The sequence below is a fragment of the Theropithecus gelada genome, chromosome 15 (genome assembly GCF_003255815.1).
Source record: "Theropithecus gelada isolate Dixy chromosome 15, Tgel_1.0, whole genome shotgun sequence".
Lineage (NCBI taxonomy): Eukaryota > Metazoa > Chordata > Mammalia > Primates > Cercopithecidae > Theropithecus > Theropithecus gelada.
In genome coordinates, this window is record NC_037683.1 from 98957254 (window position 1) to 98975529 (window position 18276).

At 36.1% G+C, this 18276-nt stretch overlaps 1 protein-coding gene across 1 annotated transcript in view; it reads right to left on the reverse strand.

Annotated features, from left to right (window-relative positions):
• AGTPBP1 (ATP/GTP binding protein 1) overlaps window positions 1–18276 on the reverse strand; it is a 199417-nt gene that overhangs the window by 19425 nt on the left and 161716 nt on the right. Inside the window, 2 exon segments of the mRNA XM_025360322.1 lie at window positions 11602–11762; window positions 15165–15341. Of these exon segments, the coding sequence (XP_025216107.1) occupies window positions 11602–11762; window positions 15165–15341 (338 nt within the window).

Here is an 18276-nt window from a genome sequence, read left to right on the forward strand (position 1 = left end):
AAAAATCTCCCAGGAGATAAATTCTGGAACTAGTTGGTGAATTATAAAATGCTACTGAAGAATTTACCTAGACTGTAGCAGGAAAAGGAAACATGAAAAAGTGGTTAAGAGATATGCATGGAGAACAGACTGAGAAATTTCAGTACAGGAATTCTAAAAGAACAGAATAAAGGGAATGATAAAGAAGCAATTTTCAAAGAGAAAGTGGTTGAGAACTTCAAAACTGAAGTCAAGAGTCCTCAAATTAAAAGTACTTATTAAGTGTCAAGCAAGATATATTAAAAATAAGTCTACTCCTAAACACAATGTACTGAAACTGAACCAGATTGAGGATAATAATACAATCTTAAAGAAGTGGAGACACAGACATTTTGGTAGAGAAAACCAAAAATGCAAAGACCCTAAAGTGACAAAGGATTGATCTGTTCTAAAATAAGGCTACTCAAGGTGTGGTCCACTGACCAGTGTGGTCCACAAACTCTTTGTTACTGGTCCATGGTGACAAAAGTACAGAAACTGAAATGAAGTGTTCAGAAACCCTTATAACAATTTGACACAGAAATTATAGGTATGGTGAATCTAATAATAAGAAATTAGAGCTCATATTTGTATTCTTTGGGGTCCTCTCTTCCATTTTCATAGTATTTCATTCTCATCGTATTTTTACTCAAGTATCAGTACAGAAAAAGTTGCAAAACAGAAACTGGTCCTTTGCCATAGCTGGTTTAGAAGCACTGTTCTGAAAATTCAAGGCTGGTCAGTGCAGTTAGAATGATAAGGATACAAAGTGAGAGTAGGACAAGCTGAAAGAGAAGAGGAAGGTGTAGGTAGCTTATGTTGGACCTCAGAGACTCTGACAATGGATATATTCCATTACACACCTGGGACACTGATAATGGTTTCTAAGCATGAGAGTGACCAGTGCATGCAAAGAAGGTGGAGGATACCAGAAGTAAAGTACATGGGGCAAGACCAGTCAGAAGGTTACTGGAGTCGTCCAGGCAAAGGGTAATGGCAGCCTGGACTACTGTAATGGTAAAGGAGATGGAGAGAAATGAATGCTCTGAGAAATATCTTAGAAGAGAAGTCGAAAAGTTCTGGGTGATGGATTGGGTTAAGGGTAAGAGAGAAAGAGGAAAATGCCAAGAATAAGACATGAGCATCTGGGCGGACAGGGATGGCTAAGAATGAACAGGTTTGTTCTGGGAGCAGCAGTCACAAGCTGAGTTCTAGACCAGTTAGTTTTGTGTCCAGGTGTACATAAGCAAGTTGGAAGATGGATCCACAGGTCTGGGAGATTGTAACTATTTTGGAGTTGTCAACATACAGGTAGAATGGGAAGTCACAGGAATGAATATCACCCACAGAAAGCAGGTAAGTTGAGATGTGGAAGAGGAGAAAAAGCAAAAGAAGATGAAGGAAAAAATGCTCAAAGGAAAGTTTATGAACACACCACCCCTGTTTCCCGCTCAACAAATAAACCCAAGTGACCTGTGTTAATTAACTATGGCTGTTGTTACCAAAGTAACTTTTATTAGTGATCACTGATGCAGAGTACGACTAAAGGATGAATATCAACAGCTAAGAGAAGGAGGTAAGGATAAGAAATATGTACAACATCCCCCACATCACATTACCAATAATGTAAATAATGACAAGAATTTGCACTTATTCCTGAAAAGTTTCCAAGAGCAAGAAAAAGAATAGCTGAATGAATAAGCAATTACTATAAAATAAGATATTAAAATAATAAATAGCAGTAACTAAGGAAAAAAGCTTTGCCAACCTGTATTGGGTGGGGGAAAGCAGGCTTAAAAGCAACAAGTATATACCAAAGATCTGATCTGAAATTATAAAGCTGGCTAGTTTCACCCTCATCCCATAGTCAGAACCTCCCTCATCCCCCTTATTTACTCTATCTGTATTACATGAAAAACAAAACAATAACAACAACAAATTTACATTTAAGAAGCAGCGTAAACTGAATAGCAGTATGCTAGTAATGTGTCATATCACACCGGAAGTATCCACCTCAAAAAACAACTCCAGATCGCTCTGCAGCCGCCACTCTCCTCAGAGTACCACATTAGCTGGTGCTTACGTCACAGAAGCACTAGGCTACTATAAGCTTCTAAATGTTTTGAATTAATACATTTTTCATATAGGATGGATCATTTATCATTCCCTACTTAAAGATACACACAATTACTATTTCCTCTTCTATAAAATCTATACTCATTAGCAAAGAACTGAACACTTGCTCCTCTGATGTTTTCTTCAGTCTTAACTTTTCTATGCTCCAGATAAGTCTTTCCACCTTACCTAGTCTAGAGTAGTCCCCTATTACCTGCAGAGGACAAGATCAAGACCCCTCTGTTCATGACTGAAACTGTGGACGGTACCAACCCCATATATCTGTTTTTTTCCATCTGATAACCGAGACAGCTACTAAGTGACTAAGGGGTGCAGGGGGTGGGTAGTGTGTGTCTATAGTGTGGCTACGCTGGACAAAAACAATGACTCATGTCCCAGGTGGAATGGAGTGGGATGGCAGGAGACGTCACCACGTTACTGAGAACAACATGCAATTTAAAATTTATGAATTGTTTATTTCTGGAATTTTCCATTTAATGTTTTTGGACTGCGTTTGACCACAGGTAAATGAAACCATGGAAAGTGAAACCAAGGATAAGGGGGCTACTGTATTTTCCATGGCTAACTTTGTTTCCTTCATGTTCAGCTGCTATTTTTTTAACCAAACCTCATCTACTATTATCTTTCAAGCCCTACTCTAAAACGTAATGACTTGGGAAAAACTCTCCCAGATAAACCCAGACTTCACTCAGTCACTCTTTTTCTCCAAATGTCTATGTAATTTTTAACTGTTATTTCTGTACTCTTTTATAACACCATCATGCCACTTCACAAACGTAAACTGTGCTTTCTGCATTATACTATTGGCCCCCCTCAGGACATAAGCTCTCATTTCCCATTTCTCCTACTTTTGCAGAGATTCTAGCTCAACACTGCCCATAATAGGTTTGCAATAAACATCTAAACATAACGACTCATTAATAGAACATAATTGGTCAATGAATAGCTACTACATGACAGATACTGAGATTACAAAAATAATTTTTAAAAAGCTCCCTCCCTTTGGATTGTTGGAGCCTAAGCAGGGTGAGAAAGGCATCCGAGAGAGAGCAGTGAGATAGAAGATTAGTTACACAGAGGCAGGTTGATCAAATAAGTAAAAAATATTCAAGATAATGACAGCCAGGTTTCTCACTGTTAAGGAAGGGAATTAGACATTTAAAATTTTAAAACTAGACTTAACCTTTAGGTGTAGAATCAGAATTGAACATATCACTGTGAACTCAGAATTTTCAGGTTATGTCTGTCTTTATTTGAGCACGCATGTATATGCATGTGTGCACATACATATAAATTCATGTATGTAAATACTTAAATATATTCTATAGCTCTGTCCACTGAGAGGACTTCAGAGCAGCAACATCACAAAAGCAATAAGTAACAACTAGCACCGAGGCTTACATATAAATACTGTTTTCCACCAAAAGGAATCAGGGAGCATTGAAGAAATGACTGATTCCAACACTGAGATAAATAACATGCAATGACGGCCTGGGAAATCCTGTTCTGCCAAAAAGCAAGGAAATCCTCAAAGACTGATGGGGACATATAAAAAACATACAGAAGTTTGAAGGGGCCAAATCAGGAAAATTTTGAGCATCAAAATAAACAATGACAGCAATAGATTAAAACTCACTGAATTAAAATTATAAATCATAAACTCAATACATACAAATATAAGATGAATAAACTAAAAGTAGGATGATAAAATGGAATACTAACAGTTTCAAAGTACGTGCCCATAAAAATATTTATTAATTATAAAAGAGGAAAAAACTAACTTCATAATGGAGAAGTTTGGCAGATACCATCTTAATTAAATGATCAAAGGGAACATCTTGAGTAATGGAATAAATTAAAACTGCGTTCTATGATAAGATGCAATGAGAAGCGCACAGTATCCGTGACAGTCTCGCCAAAGATGCATAATCTGAATATAATCATGCAACACAGACAAACGCAGATTGAGAACCTTTAATCCTCAAAAGTGTCCGGATACAGAAGTCAAGGAAAAGTCAGAAGTATGTAAAAAATTCATCTGAGATAGACAAAGAGGAATGATAGCATGGAGGAAAAAGTGACTAGTTTCCTACATCAATAAACAGGAGAAAGAGCTACAGTAAAATCTCAAAAGAAAACTGAATTTGTAATTGGCCATTATTAGTTGTTGTTGTCGTTATTTTATTTTATTTTATTTTTTGAGGCACGGTTTCACTCTGTCACCCAGACTGGAGTGCAGTGGCAGGATCTCAGCTCACTACAACCTCTGCCTCCTGGGTTCAAGCGATTCTCCTGCCTCAGCCTCCTGAGTAGCTAGGACTACAGGCACACACCACCATGCTTGGCTAATTTTTGTATTTTTAGTAGAGATGAGGTTTTGCCATGTTGGCCAAGCTGGTCTGGAACTCCTGACCTGACCTCAAGTGACCCGCCCACCTTGGCCTTGCAAAGTGCTGGGATTACAGGTGTGAGCCACTGTGCCTGGCTTGGTTTGTATTTTTTTATATATGCAATGATAAGGAGGAGGAGCTCTTAACCGTTTTTATGCCACAGTTCCCTTAAAGAGTATGATGAGGCCTCGCCCATGGAGCCTCACTCACTGCTAGCACATCAGTCTGAGATCAAATTCTGAGGCAGCAGCGAGGCTAGGGGAGGGGTGCCCACCATTGCTGAGGCTTGAGTAGGTAAACAAAGCAGCTGGGAAGCTCAAACTGGGTGGAGCCCACCACAGCTCAAGGAGGCCTGCCTGCCTCTGTAGACTTCACTTCTGGGGGCAGGGCATAGCTGAACAAAAGGCAGCAGAAACTTCTGCAGACTTAAGTGTCCCTGTCTGACAGCTTTGAAGAGAGTAGTGGTTCTCCCAGCACCGAGTTTGAGATCTGAGAACCGACAGGCCATCCACACCAAAAACCCATCGGTACGTCACCATCATCAAAGACCAAAGGTAAATAAAACCACAAAGATGGGGAGAAACCAGAGCAGAAAAGCTGAAAATTCTAAAAATCAGAGCGCTTCTTCTCCTCCAAAGGAAGGCAGCTCCTCATTAGCAATGGAACAAAGCTGGATGGAGAATGACTTTGATGAGTTGAGAGAAGAAGCCTTCAGACAATCGGTAATAACAAACTTCTCCAAGCTAAAGGAGGATGTTCGAACCCATTGCAAAGAAGCTAAAAACCTTGAAAAATGATTAGATGAATGGCTAACTAGAATAACCACTTTAGAGAAGTCCTTAAATGACGTGATGGAGCTGAAAACCATGGCACGAGAACTACGTGACATATGCAGAAGCTTCAGTAGCCGATTTGATCAAGTGGAAGAAACGGTATCAGTGACCAAAGGTCAAATGAATGAAACGAAGCAAGAAGAGAGGCTTAGAGAAAAAAGAGTAAAAAGAAATGAACAAAGTCTCCAAGAAATATGGGACTATGTGAAAAGACCAAATCTACATCTCATTGGTATACCTGAAAGTGACAGGGAGAATGGAACCAAGTTGGAAAACACTCTTCAGGATATTTTCCAGGAGAACTTCCCCAAACTAGCAAGGCAGGCCAACATTCAAACTCAGGAAATACAGAGAACACCACAAAGATACTCCTTGAGAAGAGCAACTCCAATACACGTAACTGTCAGATTCACTAAAGTTGAAATGAAGGAAAAAGTGTTAATGGCAGCCAGAGAGAAAGGTTGGGTTACCCACAAAGGGAAGCCCATCAGACTAACAGTGGATCTCTTGGCAGAAACTTTACAAGCCAGAAGAGACTGGGGACCAATATTCAACATTCTTAAAAGAATTTTCAACCCAGAATTTCATATCCAGCCAAATTAAGCTTCATAAGTGAAGGAAAAATAAAATCCTTTATAGACAAACAAATGCTGAGAGATTTTGTCACCACCAGGCCTGCCTTACAAGAGCTCCTGAAGAAAGCACTAAACATGAAAAGGAACTACTGGGTGCCAGCCACTGCAAAAACATCCCAAATTGTAAAGACCACCGATGCTAGGAAGAAACTGCATCAACTAACAAGCAAAATAACCAGCTAACATCATAATGACAGATCAAATTCACACATAACAGTATTAACCTTAAATGTAAATGGGCTAAATGCTCCAATTAAAAGACACAGACTGGCAAATTGGATAAAGAGTCAAGACCCATCAGTGTGCTGTATTCAGGAGACCCATCTCATGTGCAGAGACACACAAAGGCTCAAAATAAAGGGATGGAGGAAGATCTACCAAGCAAATGGAAAGCAAAAAAAAAAAAAAAAAAAAAGGCAGGGGTTGCAATCCTAGTCCCTGATAAAACAGACTTTAAACCAACAAAGATCAGAAGAGACAAAGAAGGCCATTACATAATGGTAAAGGGGTCAATTCAACAAGAAGAACTATCTTAAATATGTATGCAGTCAATACAGGAGCACCCAGATTCATAAGGCAAGTCCTTAGAGACCTACAAAGAGACTTAGACTCCCACACAATAATAATGGTAGACTTCAACACCCCATTGTCAACATTAGACAGATCAACGAGACAGAAAGTTAGCAAGGATATCCAGGAATTGAACTCAGCTCTGCACCAAGCAGACTTAAGAGACATCTACAGAACTCTCCACCCCAAATCAACAGAATATACATTCTTCTCAGCACCACATCGCACTTACTCCAAAATTGACCACATAGTTGGAAGTAAAGCACTCCTCAGCAAATGTTACAAGAACAGAAATTAAAACAAACTATCTCTCAGACCACAGTGCAATCAAACTAGAACTCAAGACTAAGAAACTCACTCAAAACTTCTCAACTACATGGAAACTGAACAAACTGCTCCTGAATGACTACTGGGTACATAACAAAATGAAGGCAGAAATAAAGATGTTCTTTGAAACCAATGAGAACAAAGACACAACATACCAGAATCTCTGGGACACATTTAAAGCAGTGTGTAGAGGGAAATTTATAGCACTAAATGCCCACAAGAGAAAGCAGGAAAGATCTAAAATTGACACCCTAACAACACAATTAAAAGAACTAGAGAAGTAAGAGCAAACACATTCAAAAGCCAGCAGAAAGCAAAAAATAACTAAGATTAGAGCAGAACTGAAGGAGAGAGAGACACAAAAAACCCTTCAAAAAAAACAATGAATCCAGGACCTGGTTTTTTGAAAAGATCAACAAAATTGATAGACTGCTAGCAAGACTAATAAAGAAGAAAAGAGAGAAGAATCAAATAGACGCAATAAAAAAATGATAAAGGGGATATCACCACCGATCCCACAGAAACACAAACTACCATCAGAGAACACTATAAACACCTCTACGTAAATAAACTAGAAAATCTAGAAGAAATGGATAAATTATTGGACACATATATCCTCCCAAGATTAAACCAGGAAGAAGTTGAATCCCTGAATAGACCAATAACAGGCTCTGAAATTGAGGCAATGATTAATAGCCTACCAACCAAAAAAAGTCCAGGACCAGCAGATTCACAGCCTAATTCTACCAGAGGTACAAACAGGAGCTGGTACCATTCCTTCTGAAACTATTCCAATCAATAGAAAAAGAGGGAATCCTCCCTAACTCATTTTATGAGGCCAACATCATCCTGATACCAAAGCCTGGCAGAGACACAACAAAAAAATATATACCTGAAGAACATCGATGCAAAAATCCTCAATAAAATACTGGCAAACCGAATCCAGCAGCACATCAAAAAGCTTTTCCACCACGATCAAGATGGCTTCATCCCCAGGATGCAAGGCTGGTTCAACATAGGCAAATCAATAAACATAATCCATCATGTAAACAGAACCAAAGACAAAAACCACATGATTATCCCAAAAGATGCAGAAAAGGCCTTTCACAAAATTCAACAGCCTTCATGCTAAAAACTCTCAATAAATTCGGTATTGGTGGGACATATCTCAAAATCATAAGAGCTACTTATGACAAACTCACAGCTAATATCATACTGAATGGGCAAAAACTGGAAGCATCCCCTTTGAAAACTGGCACAAGACAGGGGTGCCCTCTCTCATCACTCCTATTCAACATAGTGTTGGAAGTTCTGGCCAGGGCAATCAGGCAAGAGAAAGAAATACAGGATATTCAATTACAGAAAAAGGAAGTCAAATTGTCCCTGTTTGCAGATGATATGATTGTATATTTAGAAAACCCCATTGTCTCAGCCCCAAATCTCCTTAAGCTGATAAGCTACTTTAGCAAAGTCTCAGGATACAAAATCAACATGCAAAAATCACAAACATTCCTATTCACCAATTACAGACAAACAGAGAGCCAAATCATGAGTGAACTTCCATTCACAATTGCTTCAAAGAGAATAAAATACTTAGGAATACAACTTACAAGGGATGTGAAGGACCTCTTCAAAGAGAACTACAAACCACTGCTCAATGAAATAAAAGAGGATACAAACAAATGGAAGAACATTCCATGCTCATGGATAGGAAGAATCAATACTGTGAAAATGGCCATACTGCCCAAGGTAATTTATAGATTCAATGCCATCCCCATCAAGCTACCAATGACTTTCTTCACAGAATTGGAAAAAACTAAAGTTCTTATGGAACCAAAAAAGAGCCCGCACTGCCAAGACAATCCTAAGCCAAAAGAACAAAGCTGGAGGCATCACACTACCTGACTTGAAACTATACTGCAAGGCTACAGTAACCAAAACAGCACAGTACTGGTACCAAAACAGAGATATAGACCAATGGAACAGAATAGAGCCCTCGGAAATAACACCACACATCTACAACCATCTGATCTTTGACAAACCTGACAAAAACATGAAATGAGGAAAGGATTCCCTATTTAATAAATGGTGTTGGGAAAGCTGGCTAGCCATATGCAGAAAGCTGAAACTGGATCCCTTCCTTACACCTTGTACAAAAATGAATTCAAGATGGATTAAAGACTTAAATGTTAGACCTAAAACCATAAAAACCCTAGAAGAAAACCTAGGCAATACCATTCAGGACATAGGCATGGGCAAGGACTTCATGACTAAAACACCAAAAGCAATGGCAACAAAAGCCAAAATTGACAAATGAGATCTAATTAAACTAAAGAGCTCCTGCACAGCAAAAGAAACTACCATCAGAGTGAACAGGCAACCCACAGAATGGGAGAAAATTTTTACAATCTATCCATCTGACAAAGGGCTAATATCTAGAATCTACAAAGAACATAAACAAATTTACAAGAAAAAAATCAAACAACCCCATCAAAAAGTGGCCAAAGGATATGAACAGACACTTCTCAAAAGAAGACATTTATGCAGCCAACAGACACATGAAAAAATGCTCATCATCACTAGCCATCAGAGAAACGCAAATCAAAACCACAATGAGATACCATCTCACACCAGTTAGAATGGCGATCATTAAAAAGTCAGGAAACAACAGGTGCTGGAGAGGATGTGGAGAAATGGGAATGCTTTTACACTGTTGGTGGGACTGTAAACTAGTTCAACCATTGTGGAAGACAGTGTGGCAATTCCTCAAGGATCTAGAACTAGAAATACCATTTGACCCAGCCATCCCATTACTGGGCATATACCCAAAGGACTATAAATCATGCTGCTATAAAGACACATGCACACGTACGGTTATTGCAGCACTGTTCACAATAGCAAAGACTTGGAACCAACCCAAATGTCCATCAGTGATAGACTGGATAAAGAAAATGTAGCACATATACACCATGGAATACTATGCAGCCATAAAAAAGGATGAGTTCATGACCTTCGTAGGGACATGGATGAAGCTGGAAACCATCATTCTAAGCAAACTATCACAAGGAAAGAAAACCAAATACCACATGTTCTCACTCATAGGTAGGATTTGAACTTGAGAACACTTGGACACAGGGTGGGGAATGTCACACACCGGGGCCTGTCGTGGGGTCAGGGGAGTGGGGAGGGATAGCATTAGTAGATATACCTAATGTAAATGACGAATTAACAGGTGCAGCACACCAACATTATACATGTATACATATGTAACAAACCTGCACGTTGTGCACATGTACCATAGAACTTCAAGTATAATAATAAGAAATTTAAAAAAAGAGTCTGATGAGGCCTATAAACTCCTTCTCATAATACTTTTAAATATATAAAACAAAATAAATATGATTACAAAGGAAATCAATTATATGGAAATACAATTATCAAAATGTTAAAACATTTGTGATATAGTAGTATATGTGATTTCTTTAAAATATGTGCTTTTCAAAATATATATACTCCCCTTAAAACAATAAGACCAGTGGAGGGTCTAATCATAACCATAGTTGTGAAGTATTAGTAAGTATAAATATATCTAAAGCACCGGTAACATGTCTGTTGACTATGTTAAGAATACATGAATTAAAACTTGAAAGGAGGCTTAAGTATCAGTGAGAACTGACAATCATTATATTCATTTCTATTCTTGTTTAGGAGGTACTTTGAAGGGTAGAGAATGCAGGTGATTATTTGTCTAAATTATCACATTTATGAAGAATTGAGTTCCAAGTAATGTTTGTCACACCTAAAACTACTATACTGATGTAACAGTGCAGAGCAATAAATTAACAAATTTGATGACAAGTTAATACCTAACAACAAAAATCATGAAGGTTCTATAAAATGAGACTATTCTTACCCATATACACAAAACTATAAAATGCTAATCTCTGGCATTATGATTAAGAATTATGATATGAAATTATCTGAGCCTATAACTTATCAAATTTGTATATACTAAATTTTAGGAGAAAAAGACTACCTATTTAGAAGTATATTTGGCAGACGCTGTTAAATTTTCAAAGGAATGCTAAATTAGCTGTTTCTACTATATATAACTAGAAGGATACTGGACAGCCATCTGATGTGTGTAGACATCAACAAAATCTTCTGAAATATTCCTGACTCTAAGCCCTCTTTCTCCTTTTTTTTTTTTTTTTTTTTTTTTTTTTTGAGATAGAGTCTCCCTCTATTGCCCAGGCTAGAGTGCAGTGGTGAAATCTCAGCTCACTGCAACCTCCACCTCCCAGGTTCAAGTGATTCTCCTGACTCAGCCTCCCAAGTAGTGCTGAGATTACAGGCATGAGCCACTGCACTCAGCTGTCTAAGCCCTCTTAACTGAGATATTAGCTAAGTACAATATTTCTCACATTGTTCATTTTGGGGTTAAAAGTAAACCAGCACAACCACTAAAAATATTTGAAATATATTTTTATTAAAATCTCATCCAAATATCAACATTAAAAGAATCAGCAGTATAATAATTTGGAATGAATATTAGATGTATTAACTTAATTATATTAATTCTAAACATGTTCTCGCCTGTCAAAATTTCCATGCCTTTTCTATGCTAAGCTATTTTAATGACGTCTAATAACATACTACAATATAATAAAAGAATAAACAACTTTGTCCTACCTAGTTACTTTGCAGCTTGATTCAATTAAATCATTTTCAAAGTCAAGCAGGCTGGAAGGCAGATTATACTCCAGTGGAGAGGTCAGTCTTTTCAAACGTAAAAGACCAACACAAAATTTTGCTCCCATCTCTTCCAGTTCTCGGGTACCAATCTGTAAACCCTTGAAATAAAGAATATTATGCATATAATTACAAAGTTTGCTATCTTCTGGATACATCTCAATGAAATTATATAAAAGGAATTTATATTAATAAAATTAAAAGGCTGGTACTTTGTATGGAAGTAGGACTCAATACGTTTAACATCTTAACAATACAAGATTATTCTAAGTCACAAATGAAACTGTCCTAAAAGACAATTTCTAAAACGTCTATTCTCTTTCACTATGATGCAAACTATTTCCACCATCACACTAGGGGGAAAAATACAGTAACACTTTGTGATTAATGTTACTTGTAGAATTCATGTGAGAAACTATATTTTAACAAGAGCTTGTTAGTATTTCTTGTAATCCACTACTTTGTATGCTAATGTTGAAATATTATAGTATTAAAATCAAGGCTCCAATATGTATACTTGAACAGTACTTTATAGATGCTTTTGTATGATAAGAGAAATTGATCAGTAAAAAGCAAATAAAGGTAACTGTCAAAAAAAAAGAATCAAATCTAAGCCAATGAAGTAGTGGTAAAATAAATTCCTATGATCCATGTCAATTCAGAATGCTCATTTCAAATTTTGCCTACTAAAGCAAAAAGAGTATTTTATCTTAACCTCCCTATCTTTTTTAAAAAATGGTTTCCCAATAAGTAACATAAGGTTTACCAAAAGTTAAATGTTATTACATAAAACCATAAAAATGGCCTGCAAATTAATATACTCATCATTTTTTTTCAGATATAAATAAATCCCTAAAAAAGGCAAAATTCTTGCACCTATAAAAGTTGTAGCTGTAGATGACAGCTGATATCAATTAGAGAGAAAGTATTTTAAAACAGCTTTTCAGTGACCAGACTAAGTGAGTTCCTATGGCACACAGTAACTGAAGAAAATGAACTGTAACAACTGTTACTTACTCTACATGAAGCACATGACTTTACAGTAATTTTTTAACTTTTCAACTTTTTGGTTTAAATAGTTTGGCCAACTCCCAAATATTCTAGGAAATAAGACCTAACTGACTTCATTAGAACATTCATTTGATCTTTTGATTTGTAACTTTTAGAAAGGTTATACGTGTTTCTGAATTAGTTCATAGACAATAAAAATAAAGAATACTTACATCCTAAAACTCAGTAAGATAAAAATATTGTTGAGGGTGAAAAAGACTGTTACCTAAAATATTATGAAACTCACATACTTATCAGCTAACAAGTTTAAGAGATGTTAAGTGTGTGTGGAGAGGTTGGGAATGTATGGGAGCTCTGTGTACTTTCCACTCAATTTTGCTGTGAACCTAAAATTGCTCTAAAAAATAAAGTCTATTAACTTTTTTAAAAGTATATGTTATGATCAAAATCTTGCATTTTAGACATTAAAGGAAAGCCCTGGCTTAGTAAGACACTTCTCTCAGTGAGAGTTTTAAATCAATGTATACATTATTTACTAAACAATATCAAAGAAAAATGAGTATTTATTAGGTATCCATTTTGTTTGTAAAAGTTTATATATTTATACATTAAAAACAAAAATGACTTGAAAAAATGATTTCACATTTTACATTTCAAAATATATCTTAGCTTTCTAAAAATCTGTGTTTTTAAAATGACCAAATTTATCAAAACAGAAATCAAAAAACATTTTTAAATTCAATGAAAGTCTATCAGTAGAATCCAAAAAGAGTGACAAAGCACTACTATTGTATACTATGGATGATTTCAGGGGTATCCAAGTCAGGTGTCCTGACAGCTTCTTTCTCCACTGCCCAGAAGCTTGTTTCAGAGACAGTGATGCTTTAAGTCACCTTCTGAGCCCAACTGCATAAGTCAACTCTTTAAGAATTAACAGTGTTTCCATAAATCATATAGCCCAAGGTTTTTCCCTAGAAATCACCTATATTCTTATAAAAAGTGATTCTCAAGTTTCTTCCCCATCCCACACACTTACTGAGTGAGACCCTTAACAACAGTTGTCCACTGAAGCAATGATCAGGTGCAGGGGCTGCAAGCTGGAGTGGTACTAAAGCTACATTTTCTCTCTCACCACCACCATGCCCTTGGTAAAACTACACTGACTAGAAGTCACTGTTTTTACAATATTCAGGGAGATCTCATATTACACTTTGGAAGATCACATTGTGATCAACCTAAAATTCAGGGAAGAGTCACTGAACAGAAAGAACTGGAATTTCAGTAAGTTCTACTTTACTACTACTCTTCTTATTTAAGTTCTACTTTACTACAACTATACTTATTTAAGTTCTACTTTACTTAAACATCCCTTGCAAAATCAATGTTATTTTCTTCCAGTTTGTTACAGACTGAAAAAGTCATTATTTAAGCTCTCCTAAAATATTTCACATCAACCATAATATGTTTACATTTTAAATGCTAACCAGTTAGATGTTTCTTTTCAAACACGAAGTTATAACCACCTTTATGTTGAGGTATATAAAAATCATTCTCAGATTCAGTACCCTCTTTCCCCATAACAAAAGAAATGAACAAAATGGAATGAGTGGAATAATTAGCATGACACCTGAAAATCTTTCTGTGCCAAGGCGAGACATAGAAATGCCCAGTTTTGCTCATTGCTTATCTAAAGTCCAACTCATTGCACATTAAGTCTTCAATCTCTAAAATTAATAAATCCAAAATCACCTAACATTTTACTAGTATTTAATTTCAAAAGTACAGTTTAAATTCTAATTATCTCCAGTAAAAGCCTATAGTACCACGAATGAGTAGTCTTAATGAAGAAAAACGTTTACTAATGGGATATGTATTTAAAAGTCACACATAAGGCCAGATGTGGTATCTCATGCCTGTAATCCTGGCACTTTGAGAGGCCAAGGTAGGAGGAGTGCTTGAGGCCAGGAGTTTGAGACCGGTTTGGGCAATATGGTGAGACCTGTCTCTATTTTTATTTTTCAAAATATAAACAAACAAACACATAAACAATAGCTACACATACAAAAACCTAAATATAACAAACCTGCTGCTTTTTAAATAAATATGATGTGTTTATTTTAAATGCATAAAAATATATTTACACCCAATAAATTAAACAATAGAAAATTTTTAACGTACCACTTACACAGGTTAATATAAATTACTAATGAGTAAATGTGTACTCTAATATGCTTGCTTAAAAATTATGAATATAAACAGACTCAACCAAGAATTTAAGGATCCAAGCAAGCTATTTAGTTCAGAGAAGTAAATGAACCAACAAAACAAAAAATTAAAACCTATTCTTAAGACTGCATATGATTCCATTATTACAAATTACATGTAACTCAATAAAACAAACATCATTTAATATATACTTAAAAATCACAAGACATATATGAAAGGAAAGTCTTCAAATATCTTTCGTGGTTAGAAAACCTAAGATGTTTTACCTTGTATTTTCCCTGATCACAGCCACATAAAGTACTCTCCATGGTATAACTTCTTTGTACTCCTATTTCCCTCCAAACTACAACACGTGCTGTGGATTCTTTAGATTTTTCCACTACGAAGCTACAGCTGCTCATGCAAAATGCTGGGGCAATATGGCTCAGTATCTTAGGCAATGTCTGTTAAAAACAAGAATGATGATGATAAAAATAAACCAAGAGGTAGTTTTTAATTTTAAATGTTTTTATTTTTAAGAAGTTTTTGATGAAAACACAGTAATCAGAGCAAAGCCATGTGGATGTTCTATTATATATCCCTTGCCATTCAAACAGCAAAACAATCCTCTTAACTAATTTCAAATTTTCTACTTTTCTAAACAAATACAGTATCCAGTTAGAAAACAATGGAAGAATCACATTCACAGTATAACCAGTAAGCAAAATAAAATTATTTGAGAAAATCATGTCTAAAAATATGAAAAAAATGTTTAAAGTGTGAAATTTAGTCATAAAAGACTAATTGAGATGTTTAACACTGTAAATGCCAATCATCCCTAACTTAATTAATAAAGCTAAGACAATCACAATCAAAACTACTGCCAAAGTTTTCTGCAACTGAAATTATTCTCAATTTCATCTGAAAGCATAAATATAGAAGTATACCCTGAGAAACTGTAGGGTCGGGGGGAAGGCTGTAACTAGAGAAATAATCCAACATATCAAACTAGCTTACAGACCTAAACTAAGTTAAATTGTGATACTGACACAGGAACAGATGCATCTCTAGAAAGAAAGAGAGTTCAGAATTAGAACCAAATGTATTAAACTTATTATTAGTAGAGAAAAGATTGATTATTCATTAAATACTGGCACTACTGGATAGCCATTAAGAAAAACAATCTAAAGTCACTCTTCATTAAATTAAGTTCTAGGTGGATTGAGAATATAAACTTAAAATTAATAAATATTTTTAAATGAAACTAGAAATAGTAAACATGGAACTGTACTTTTAAAACTTCAGAATGGGTCAGGCGTGGTGGCTCACGCCTGTAATCTCAGCACTTCGGGAGTCCAAGGCAAGTGGATCATGAGGTCAGGAGTTCAAGACCAGCCTGGCCAATGTAGTGAAACTCTGTCTTTACTAAAAATACAAAAAATTAGCCAGGCGTGGCGGCAGGCACCTGTAATCCCAGTTACTTGGGCGGCTGAGGCAAGAGAATCGCTCAAACCCGGGAGGCAAAGGTTGCGGTGAGCTGAGATCACACCATTGCACTCTAGTCCGGGCAAAGTGCAAGACTCCATCTCAAAAACAAACAAAAAAATGTTTAGAATGAAAAAAATCTTTCTAAGCCTCAAAACTCCAAAAAACAATTTATGAAATTAACAAATATGATAAAATTTTAAATTACTACACATCATAAACAAAAAATTAAAAAATATACTTGTAATATATAAAGAGGTTTTTTGTTTTTGTTGTTTTTGTTTTTTTGTTTGTTTTTTTGAGATACGGTTTCACTCTTGTTGCCCATGCTGGAGTGCAATGGCGCAATCTCGGCTCACTACATCCTCTGCCTCCTAGGTTCAAGCAATTCTCCTGCCTCAGCCTCCCAAGTAGCTAGGATTACAGGCATGCGCCACCACACCCGGCTAATTTTGCATTTTTAGTAGAGACGGGGTTTCTCCATGTTGGTCAGGCTGGTCTCGAACTTCCGACCTCAGGTGATCTGCCCGTCTCGGCCTCCCAAAGTGCTGAGATTACAGGCGTGAGCCACCACGCCTGGCCTATAGAGTTCTTATTTAAAAAACAATAACAATTACATGACCTGAACAAAAGTAAGCAGAAAATATAAGAAAAGACTATTTTAAAAGACACAGATCATAATTGGCCAAAACATAGGAAAACTCAACCTTATTTATAATTATAGGTATGCTAGTTAACAATCAGGTATTATTTTCACCTGACAAAGATGATAGTACAATGTAATAATGGTGTGGAAAAACAGTACTATCGTTCATGGTATTTGGTGGTATCAATTTGTACATTCTTTATGGAGGACAATTTAGCAATACTTATTAAATGACTATCAACAGAGACCACTAAGTAAATAAATTTGGGTACAATCTACAAAAATAACAAAAATGCACAATGGAAATCTTATCTGACTGTTTAAAAGACTGAGACAGATTCAGACATGATGATCTGGAAAGATAACCAATAAATATTATCATGGGAAAAAGTTACTATGTAGTGTTTAAAATACATTAAAAGATAAAAACTGCATACTCTACTTGCATATCTATATGGATGTGCTCAGAGGCAAGTCTCACAATATACATGGTAAAACTGCCTAGTGTTAAGAGAATGACTAGGAAAAGATAACTTTCACTTACTTCTTTATATAAATCTGGAGTGTTTCCCCATTTTTTATATAATTCTAATCATTTTATTTATTTAGGAGAGGGGAAGAAGAGAGAGGGCACCCAAAAAGAAAATGTGCTTTGAAGTTCTGCTAAGAGCTGCAGTAGGTTACTGAAAATGTTTTTTGGAAAATAACCTAGGGCGCTGGTTTAAGCATAACTGTAGGAAGAGAGGCACTGTGACAGAATGGAAAGCACACAGGACTTAAAGCAACACAGCTCATTTCAGTCCTAGGCACACCATATTTTGGCCAAGGCCTCAAGCATGTCAACTGACTCAGATGTCTTAGTGGACTTATTTGTGTAGAAGGAATGATGATCCCTACCTACATCACAGAGCGTTGTGAGGCTGGCACAGAAAATTCATATGAAAGCTATAAGCACAACACTAAAAGCTGTAAGCACAATACCAATACGGTAATATAATTGTTACATGTTGGTCTATAGGTATAATTAATTCATCCATCCATTCAACAAATATTTACTTAATGCCTACTAAGAATCAGGGATACTCAGTCAACCAAATAAACAAAAGTCCTAATTTACATTATTGTTAGTCATCTCATTCAGGAATGATGATCTACTATCCATAATATTTAGCAATATTAAAACATCCCTAAAAAGCTAATAGTTTTGTTGAAGCTAAATTACATATTTCCATAGCATCATATGCTATGACGTTCACCTTATTGGAAGG